Source organism: Ctenopharyngodon idella, chromosome 19, assembly GCF_019924925.1.
Source record: "Ctenopharyngodon idella isolate HZGC_01 chromosome 19, HZGC01, whole genome shotgun sequence".
In the NCBI taxonomy this organism is placed as follows: Eukaryota; Metazoa; Chordata; class Actinopteri; order Cypriniformes; family Xenocyprididae; genus Ctenopharyngodon; species Ctenopharyngodon idella.
This window is the reverse complement of record NC_067238.1, coordinates 17,687,814-17,699,142: the sequence shown is the minus strand read 5'-3', so window position 1 is coordinate 17,699,142 and position 11,329 is coordinate 17,687,814. Positions and strand designations below refer to the sequence as shown.

The 11,329-nt window shown below is 38.3% G+C and overlaps 1 protein-coding gene across 1 annotated transcript; it reads left to right on the top strand.

The window, feature by feature from the left end:
- Positions 1 to 1,425: 1,425 nt before the first annotated feature.
- lrrc3b (leucine rich repeat containing 3B) lies at positions 1,426 to 8,456 on the top strand. The gene is made up of 2 exons (XM_051873770.1): positions 1,426 to 1,622; positions 7,100 to 8,456. Exon 2 carries the CDS (start codon positions 7,213 to 7,215, stop codon positions 7,996 to 7,998), a length of 786 nt encoding a protein of 261 aa, XP_051729730.1. The 5' UTR covers positions 1,426 to 1,622; positions 7,100 to 7,212; the 3' UTR covers positions 7,999 to 8,456.
- Positions 8,457 to 11,329: the final 2,873 nt, after the last annotated feature.

Below are 11,329 nucleotides of genomic sequence, written 5' to 3'. Positions count from 1 at the left end.
AGTTGTTCAGATTTTTAACCCCTATGCTGCTGTCAAACTCACTTGTTCAGAGTTGTACAGTATATATTGTTCATCCCAAATTTAAAGGTACCTTTTACAATAAGTACCATATTGATAATATGGTGCAGAAATGGTATCAGATTTCCAATAAATAAAGTGTTGCCGAAACATCTATAATAGGGTATTTAATGTCAGGTTTTGTTGTGACAACTTACCCCAATAGTTGTCATTGTGTAGGCTATTCAACGAGCTACATTTTTAGTCCTGGTCAATAAAGGTTAAAATGTTCAATAGCTTTTTTTTTGTAGTCAACATTTTAAGGTTTTTGTCTATACAGAAATTGACTTATATGACAAATAAACTAGTATTATTGTACCATATTTAAAGTAGCAAGGTACAGTAACCATTCTGTAACCTGGGTAAATGTTAAGGTAGGCAGGGTAAAATTGAATTATATTAAATAATAATAATAATTCATTACATTTATAAAGAGCTTAACGCGCTTTACACATTATATTACTTTACCATCGTACCACCACAGTACTTTCAAAAATTAACCATGGTTTTATTATAGTAAAAGTGTAGTAGGCTAACCATGGTTTTTAGTGGATTGATTACCATTTGTATAACCACAGTTTTAACACAAATACCCGGGTTAAACTATGGTTAGTGTAGCAAATTAATTTGTAATCACCATGGTTTAACTAGGCCTATATTAACCATGGTTTTATTTTGAAGTAAAACGGTTAATTTTCGTAAGGGTTTATAAGAGTCATCAGAGTACCTCAGCACAAAAACACGTCGCAAAACGTGTTTCAGGGTGGATTTCCTGTCTCAAATCGACGTGGGATCCTTTAGAAGAGCTAATTTTGACTGATTAAAGTCGAAAATTAAAAAAAAAGAGGGCTGGAGGCACACGCACGCTCACATACAAGCGCGCGCTACCGAGAGAATCCAGTAGCCTGCGAAGTACGATTCATTTTTATCGAATCGGTTCGTTCAGATGGCTCGCTTCAATGAACCGCCATTCTCAGATTGTTTTGATCACTCAAAGGGTTCCTAGAAGTCCACTGTAGGCTACGTGTTATGTTTCTTGTCATTTTGCGATGACTTTTCGGTCACTAGGGTACATAGCGTGTCATTGTGTCAAAACATGAACAACAACAATAGAAAATCCTTCTTAAACTGGTGATTCAGAAATCCATCTTAAACCTGTGCAAACAGGTGTTTCACTGCTGGTCCAAAACATGGTTTAGGATTTAGATCATCTTGATTATTATTATAAGGGTTCAGATTGAAGCATTGTTCCTAATATTATTATAATATTAGCAATTTTGTTTCCACCACAGCACAGTTACGCTCTGCGAATCGGCTCGACTGAATCACTAAAAAGAATAGGCTCAAAAGAACCATTCGTTCGCGAATCGAACGCCACTACCACGGAGCGATCGAACCCCTCCCAGTTACTCCCGTGGCTCTTGCCACTAACATCAGACAACAATCTCCAAATATGTGCGAGCTCACATGAAATAACAACCGAGAGCGTCACATCATATGTTTGAATGATTCCCCGAGGATGTGAGAGTCACGGATGCGGCGATCGATGAGTGTTTCTGTCGCAGGTAAGAGACAAACGCATGTCGCCTGTTGCTCAGCCACACATAAACACACACATGATAGAGACTGACATGCATTCATCTGTGTCACATATGCATTTTGCATGCTGAGAACTGCACGCTGAACATGCTCGTATTAGGGATACAATAAGCGAATTGTACATGCGTCAGCTGGTGTTTGTTTGTGAGTGAATTATTGCAGCCGCTTCATATGATATGCACCTTTTGAATAGCAATTGACAGATCATTGATTGCAGTGCATTGCAACTGGCATGTCTGATTTATTTAAGCCAGGCAGGCACGAGCAACTTATTGATTCATCTCTCATAATTGAACTAATAATCATGTTTATTGAATGCAATCATGCTTCACATTCACTAGGGTGTGGAGGAGACCCTCGGCTGTAATCTGTTAGATCACTCTTCACTGCTTTACAAGTCGAGAAAAGTTATTTTCAGCACTTAGCTTTCTGATTTAGACTTGCTTTGGATGCTGTCTGGTTGTGAAATTGCTAGAAGAAGGTGATGTTCCCTTTGATCACACCGGAAGGGTCAGATTTCATGCCAGAGCCACTAGGAATAATTCAGGGATAATGCATTGGATCAAAGCTCTGCTGCTGCTCATATCTGATTGGATTATTATCACATTTGACATGAGACGCCTTTAAAGCCAGATTCAGATCTGCTCTTTGTTCTGAGCAATATTTGTCCATTATGATGCTCTTAAACAGCATATTTGACCCTTTTGCTATTTGTGCTGCAAGATCTCCCTCTTTTAATGCTTCTGTCAGATCCAGTGAGAAGTAAAGTGCATGTTTTCCTGCATAAAATGCTTCAGAAGTCGAGTAGACATCATTTTTGCAGATATTCAAAGCTATATTGAATAAAGGAATGATAGCAAGTGCATAAAAGCTAATAGGATTTCTTTCTCCAGCTCCATAATCTTCACATTATGAACTTTAATGTCTTATGATGATGGCAATGGTAATGGTGGTAAAAGCTTCACGATCTGTTTGGCTTTCTTAGAGCTGCTGTGACCCAGAGCCAAGCTCTGCCTGATAATCTGGATCAGTGTGTTTTAATATTAAAACCTGATGTCAGTCTAATTATGACTCCTCCATTCATGATGAGCAGTGTCTGTCTGTACTCATTCTTGTAATGCCAACAGCATCAATAATTTAGCAAAAATATAATTCTTCTTAAGCAAGTAGTAAAATATCTAAACATCCTTAGAAGACAATTGCATGAAATGTTAAGACATGTTTTAAGAGAATGGAAGTTTAAATGTTTAAAGTCAGCATGAAATGAAATGTTACTCGATCTATTTTCTAAATGCTTGTTATTGATCTTATGGTGAATGATTCAACAATGCATGTTTTTTTTTTATCTCATACCTTTTTTATTTAAATGTCATAACTAGATCATATTGTGAAATGACAGTCTTCTCTCTGGTGATGTATGCAGGACTTCTCCAATCATTTTGTCAGTTCAAACCCCGCCCCTTTCATAGCAGAAAAATATACAACAATACTATCTAATAATATAAACTCTAATAATTGGTGTGTTGTAACTTACCTAATTGCAAAAATATATATATTTTAAATTCTATTTAATAATATAATAATACATTTATTTAAAAGATACAAAAATGTATTTTTGTAATTTTGTAATTTGTAATATTATATTTTAATAGATTTTAAATTTGAATATAATCATATTTAGTTGTAAAAAGTAGGACTGGGGTAAAAAAAATCGATTCACCTAACTAGAGCTGCATGATTAATCGTAAAAAGATCACAATCTCGATTCAAACACCCAGGCGATTTTATTTTATTAATGACAACGATTCGCCCGTGTCTATTAAAGGGATGAAAATTCTGTCGTCATTTACTCACTCTCAAGTTGTTCCAAACCTGTATGAATTTCTTTGTTCTGCTGAACACAAAGGAAGATATTTGGAAGAATGTCAGTAACCAAACAGATTTTGCCCACCTATTTACTACCATAGTATGAAAAATAAGTACTATGGGCGAGGTCTGTTTGATTACTGAAGTTATTCCAAATTATAAATATATATATATATAAACACTGATGTCTACGATAGCGATCAAAAAGCAAACCACCTTTTGAAACTAACTTAGCGATTCAAATAACGGTTGTATCAATTATATCTTACGCCACTAGGTGGCGACAAGTTACTGTTAAAAAATGTATTTGTCATTGAATCATTCATTCAAAAGATTAATTCAAAAACATTGATTCATTCAGTAATGAAACAAGTATTTATTAATGAGTCATTGAATTCATTCAAAACCATTTTTTCATCATTCAACATGTTTTTTAATATTTTGTCAGAACCTCTAGTAACATGTTGTTTTGTTTAGTAGTATATTCAGAATCATGGAAGAATCGTGCAGCTCTACACCTAACTATCACGATTATTTTTTACGATTTTAAAATCGATTTCTTTATTCCAGAATTGATATTAATTTATATTAAATTGCTTTATTTTAGTCCTTGCTTATAGACGAGACGGAGCATGTGTTTTTAAGCCTTCCGATTTAAATATTCAAGTGCAAGAAAATGCGAAAGAGAACTCAATTCAATAGTGTGAGAAGTGTAATCCGAAGCACGCGCACAGAATGCTGCTTCTCAGACAGCTTGTGAATGCTGAATTGAGCTCTTTTTCACGTCTTCTTGTGCTTGAATGGACATATTCACGCAAAATTACGTTAAAAAATGCCGGTCTCTGTGAGTATCCTAGTAAACATAGTCTGTTATATCTTAAGTGAACATAAACAGTTGAGAAATAAAATGCATGTGTAACAGTAAATTGGATCCGTGCAGCTCTTAAAGTGACAGCAGCCTAATAAACCTGCTGCTGTCTTTGTTTTAATGTTAATCAAACAACAAAGGACAAAGAAAAAAATCACTCACTGCTCTTGACTGAATAACTTTTGAAACTTTAATAAGGATTAATATATATTTAATTTATACAGTGAAGACTGTGCAGTGCTATTTTACATTTGATTATTCATTTTCTCTACCTGAAATTACTGTTACTTACCTGAAAAACATGATTTATTTTATTTGTATGTTTGTTTTATTGTATTTGTGCTATTGCTCATAATTTGATTATTTGTTTTATTGCTGATAGTTTACTTGTTATTAGTGGCATCCAGTAGCCCCATAGAGGCTAGGAAATGGGACGGCTTGTGACTCATTCGCACTCTCTCGTCATTTTCATCAAAGGAAGAATGACGATCTTAACTTGATTTCGATTTTAATAAAGCATTATTAAACCAATGCAGTACGGTCAACAGAGAGTTGGGCGCTACTCGCCCCTTCCAACCCTCTCAAACAATCCGACAAAGGAGATAATAAAGAAAACGGAAGTGATCCCCTTTGCCCATGTGACAGTGAATAACCAATAAGAAACCAATAACAATCAGTGAGGAACAAATGAGAGAGCCCAAATGTTTTATAAGTAAGGGATGACGTACAGTCAGCTCGTAATTATGACATAAATAGACATGGGATATTATATTATATTATATCATATTATATTATATTGTATTATATCATATTACATTATTATTAGCTTACTACTAAATACACAAGCACAGCTTTATTGAATCATGCAGTTTCCTGTATAAGCAGTCATTTATACATTGTTGCCACGGGCAACAGTCATTTTTCAGGAATATTTGACTTCTGAATGCCACGATTGACCAATCAGAATCATTCCAGAGAGCCATGCAATAATATCATGTATTTGTATTTGCATTAATCTAGAGTACATCTACTGCAAAAGTAGTTTGTTGTGGACAGTATATGAATGACACGTCTTTTTTCTGTAATGACCTGTCAGTTGTAATAGTTTGCACCAGAACGGCTGAAATCTGACGTCATAGATCCATGTGGCAGGCGTTCGCACACATTACATCAGCCGGACAGGGGCCTGGGATTCATTCAGTCAGTTCACACTGGCTCTCAGGAGCCTCCGGCAACACACACGCTCTACACTACTGAGCTCGTCACGTCAGGACTCCTGGGATACTTATTTTTACATCACTATTGATTTATTTACATACAAAAGGTCCAGATGTGCATGCCTCTGTAAATGAGCGTGTTTTTGCTCAGCTAATTTAGTCCGGTGCTAAATGCAGAGCACTCAGAAATGTGGTCAGGTGACACAGACTTCCAACCACAATTATCTCTCACTTTATCACTTCAGTTGTTTACATCAATCCAGGATTGGCGTCACATACTGTATGCACGCGAGCGGCGTGTGCTCCGTGTTAACGTGTGTTAATTATAGCTCTCCCTCCCCGCCTGAAATACAACGGTTTACTGTATGTCAGGTGACCTTAACTGAGTGATTCTTCATGCAGTGTTGATGAAACTGTAGTTCGCCAAACTACTTTCTTAAATGAGTTAAACTGTAGTCAGCCTGTCTGGAATTAGGGTTGTCAACTAATTGGTCTATTGAGCAGGAAAATATTTTGTTTAATAAATAAACCCCGACGGGGTGATCAGTAGTGGGGTTTATTTGGTGATAATGACTGATTTGCTGCACTATCCCTTAGCGCATTTAAGCTATTTCATATATTTCTTTAATATATTACTAGCAAATGATAATTTATTTGTACAATCAGAGCAGTGTTTATCAGGCACAACAACAAGGGTGTTAAATTAGAGTGACAGCAATAAAATTGAACAGATAAGCTTACACTAAATGCAACTAGAAAACAGTCTAAATCTTATTTTGCATGCACGTAGTTTCAGTTTTAAGTACAATGTACAAAGTGTTAAGTGATTATTAGTGCTTTTTGTGTGCAAACATTCACTCACAGGTTTTATGCACAAATAATTGTGTATGCTGTGTTAAAGGCCCACTGTTTTATTTTTTCCTGAATATATTTGTCTAATTACACATTAAATAACATAAATTTTGAATGAAAAAATTACTGTAAATAGTAGGGATCAAACAATAAAGCGATATTTATAGAGCAAGGTGGCAAATATAATGTTGATACTGTTTTGAAGGATCATGTGACACTGAAGACTGGAGTAATTGCTGCTGAAAATGCAACTTTGCCATCACAGAAATAAATTACACATTAAAATATATTCAAATAGAAAACTTTTATTTTAAATTGTAATAATATTTCACAATATTACTGTATTTTTAATCAAATAAATGCATTCTTGGTGAGCAGAAGAGACTGAATTTTAGATTTTTGAACAGTTAAATGAACAAAATACCGCTTCTGTTAATTGATAATCTAAAAATGGTCAGATTAATCTGCGAACATCGCAGTCTTTAGTTAGCCACATATCACTTAGTGTTACACTGATGTCAGGTTTCTGACAGGCCTCTCAAATAGAGAGGGTCTGTATGTGTTTTCAAGTGATGGAGGAAGGTGTCATTCCGACCCATAAATAAGCTGGTCGACTTCACTGTGTCTTCTCCCTCTGCAGGCTCAAACAGACGATGAGAGTTGACGAGACCCACGGATCTTGGTGACGACGCGGTCCCACTATGGGGCTCCCGTGAACGGCCCTGGCGTCGAGTATGTTGACTGCCTGTCAGCATGACGCCGTTGGACCTGTGGCTTTCGCGCTCCATCCCCATGTGTCTGCTGCTGCAGAGCCTGGTGCTCATGGTCCTGTGCTTTCCGTCTGCCAGCACCTGTCCCAAGGGTTGCACCTGCCAGCGCTCCGAAAGCCCTCCGCACGGCCTCAACGTCACCTGTAGTCTGTCACGCTTGAAGGAGATCCCGCCCGACGTCCCACCGGACACCCAGCTGCTGCAACTGGACAGGAACCACATATCTCTGGTGCCCGATCGCATATTTCACGGCTTGAGGATGCTTCGGAGGCTCAACCTATCCCACAATGCAGTGGAAACCCTCGGCGAGGGGGCGTTTGTCGGTTTGGAGGGCTCTCTCGAAGTGCTGGACTTGTCCCACAACCGCATTACTAGCGTGCACAAGGACGCATTCGCACGGTTGAAGGCGCGTGTGATGGTGGACAATAACCCTTGGCATTGCGACTGCGCCCTACAGCAGGCGCTGGGCGGCATGGCGCACAACCACGAGGCCGCCACGCGCGTGCTGTGCCGTAGTTCAGAGCTGAGAGACCAGGAGGGCCAGCCGTTCCTGGCCGTGGATGCGGACTTGTGCAACCTGGCCAAGCGGACCACCGACTACGCCATGTTGGTGACCATGTTTGGCTGGTTCGCAATGGTTATCTCTTACGTTGTGTACTATGTACGGCAGAACCAGGAAGATGCAAGACGACACCTGGAGTACCTAAAATCGCTTCCCAGCAAGCCCAAGAAGCCGGACGAACCGGAGGACATCAGCACGGTCGTGTGACGTCGCAAAGATTGCGTGATCCCAGAGACTAAAGGCCCGTTCACACCAAGGACGATAAAGCTTTAATAATCTAATTCTATGAAAATAGTAAAGTGCGGGGCTTGACATTAACACCCAACAACCCAGCAAATGCAGGTGGATTTCAGCAGTGGCGTGTAACAGTCACTCCTACTAGCCACTTTGGCGGATTTATATATAGTCTAATAATATTAGGGATGCACTGATATGAAAATTTTGGCCGATAACTGATAATACTTTATATTTGAAAGCCGATAACTGATATATTGGCCAATAAATCTAATTCCAAATTTTTATATAATTTTTGAGAAAGTCTCACCATTAAAAACCCATGTCCCAAGCACAAAATTATAATGTTCTCATTATAATTTTATGTAGCCTATATGACAAGTGCAACATGTACAGTGCAAGTCTAACTGTATTTTCCTTTTTAAAGTGATTTCAATTATATTTCAAGCAATTCAAAACCATAATTGAGAGCAGTGCACATCTGAAGTGTCTCAGCTGAAGGCAATAATCCATTATTTATCGGCTTTAATATATCAGCCTTATACGATATATCGGCCACAATATCGGTATCAGCCGATATGTTCATTTTTAATGTTATCGATACCGATATTGTGGCCGATATATCGTGCATCCCTATAATATATACAATTTTCAATTGTAGTCTTTTAAAAAGGCATCTGAGATAATAAACTAAATGCAGTGTAGTGTTGCCAAAAATATAGATTTTTCGAAACATATCGATATTGAAATATCTGTTATAATTTTCCGCAGAATAGATACACAATACCAGCTGCGCTTTCTCGCATAAACTCACCTCCCCTTCATTTACTCCAGATGAATACTGTTGGTGTTACCAGGCTTGAATTTCAGCATGGGATTGCACATATTGCGCATAATTTTACTCTTTCCCGCAGATTTTGTGCTAACACCCAGAGTGCGCGCACATAAAGCCAACACTTAGTACTAAATTGAGTTCTTTTTCGCTGCTTATTGCGCATAAACCGTCAAATAAACACAAAATAATGTCAAAAGGCCAGACTTGGCGAGTATTCACGTAAATACAGTCAGTTATATTTTAAGTGAACGTAAACAGTTGAGAAAGAAAACCCATGTGTAACAGTATAATGGATCCGTGCATCAGGTCTTAAAGTGACAGCATACCTGCTGCCAAATTATGAGATAATGTTAAAAATATCTATATGACGTTTTTTTTTTTTCAGTATGGTATCGATGTCAAAATTGTGGTCAGTGAAAATGAGTGGCTAGTAACTTTGGAAAACCTCTAGCCACAGTGGCTGGTGAGCAAAAAAGTTAATGTCAAGCCCTGGTGAAGTGACACAAGAAAGTTATCATTGGAATCACTTTCAGAACATTTTTTTCCCCAGCTGATGAAGGATAAAAACATTGACAGCCAATGAGAATCCATGTGACTTTAAAGAGCATTTAAAGCGGCAGACGACAAAACTGCATTGCGTGCTTATAATAAATAGAGTGTAATCGAGCGTTGGTGTGCACGCTAATAGTTATCGTTCTTCGTGTGAACGGGCCTTAAACCAGGATGTTGATTATTCAGACGCGAATCGTAAATGTCGTCTAGCGTACTACACCTGTCTTCTCTTTTTCCAATGTGCTTTCCTGTTTCTGAGTATGTATTTAGAACAATTTGTAATGACTTCCAACTCTGTGTCCTTACGAAAGAGAGCAACGTCTAGGTGGCATTAAAACAATCGTAAAGTTGTCCTTTAAATGTGGTCCAATCCCACCTTTAGAGCGAGAACTTGTCTTCAGGCACGAGTAATTTTCTATTTTAACTAGTCAGTTGGAACAGATCGTCAATCATTAAGAGGCGATAATGATCAGTACAGGTATTTTGAGAACTCAAATCTCAGGTGCAAATGTTGATTTGTAAAAACCCTACGATGTTTTGATGCTACCAAGTTTTGTAAGACAAATGATAAGTCAAATGTGAACATTAGCTACAATCGTGAGTCATTTTAAAACCTTTAAAAACGGCGTGGCGTACCCTTTATTAGTGAACCTCGGGCTCGACGCGGGACATTTCTTCCAACGTTTTGAAACTATTATTGTGATCCTGTGCATTTTTAGGTTTCCGTTTTGTTTGCGTTAAAACTCGTCCACATTAATTCGTTGAGTCGTAGAGCACAGCAGTGCTGGTGTGGTGCTTGTCACGTGATTCTCGGAAAAGTAGTCGAGAAACGTAGTCGATACCTCCGTTGAGTCTTTTGTCGGTAACGTTACTTGTGAGACTCTTTGTCGATGTCGTAACTCACTGTGCGTAAAAAGAGGCCTGTGTTAGTCATCATGTAATCTACGAGATGGCCAGTGTGTTTTCATAAACGTTAGATTCCATCCCTGAAACCAAACTATTGACGTCCAGGAAGTGTATAGGGACGTCGGCTTCCCCTGGCGCTGTGGCGGTATGGCCGCCGGCACTCTTTATTGTGTGTGTACAGTAATTTGGGCCGGTCGTGAGCAGAAAATTACAGCTGTCACTCTGTTACTGGCCTCATTCTTACGGCTGACTGCCGAGTCCAGCAAAGCAAAGCCCCGGGGAGAGCTAGAGGAGAGAAAGACAGTGGGAAATAAGAGGAAATGGAAAACAGGACATTGGGAACTGGAGGAAATCAGGGCCCTTATGAAACCGTGGTATAGTAAGTTTCAGATGGCTTTCATATATCATTGCATTCACTTGATCCAAGGATACTGTGATATTTCCATGATTATCATGTCCAAAAGTTGTTAATTCCATAGTTTAATGGTATAATGATGGATGCAACCATGTACATTCAAGATTTGGGAACCAAATGTAAAATGTAAAGCATTGATCATTGGGAAAAAGAATTGCCAATCAGAATATATTAGTACCATGTCCACAAATCGGAAATACTATGGTAGTTTTGTGAGTGAAATGAGTGTTTCTTTATTGTAAGTAACTTCTTTGTTGTGTATACAGTGGAGTTCTCTTTTAACTAAACGGTAATTAAATTCCAAGGTTGGTGCCGTTATAACAATGACGTTTGATCGTGGCTTCAACATCGGTTCATCAGAAACATTAGGAGAACTTTAGAAGAACATTAGGAGAACGCTAACCCGACTTCACTGTAGATAATGAGCTTGTCGTTTGCGTAGGAAGGTACCTGAAATCCCTTTAAAGAATCGTGTTTTGAATGTACTTATCTAGTCTTTTGCCTTGTCTAACTGCGGTTGTTCTACACGCTGTATTGTGCTGGGAAAGAAAGCCGTTTCTCAATGCAGACTCCACAGTGAAGCACGCTGTAGCCAA

What these genes read in the sequence shown, in the direction of transcription:
- lrrc3b (XM_051873770.1), top strand. Translation starts at nt 7,213, where the DNA reads ATGACGCCGTTGGACCTGTGGCTTTCGCGCTCCATCCCCATGTGTCTG.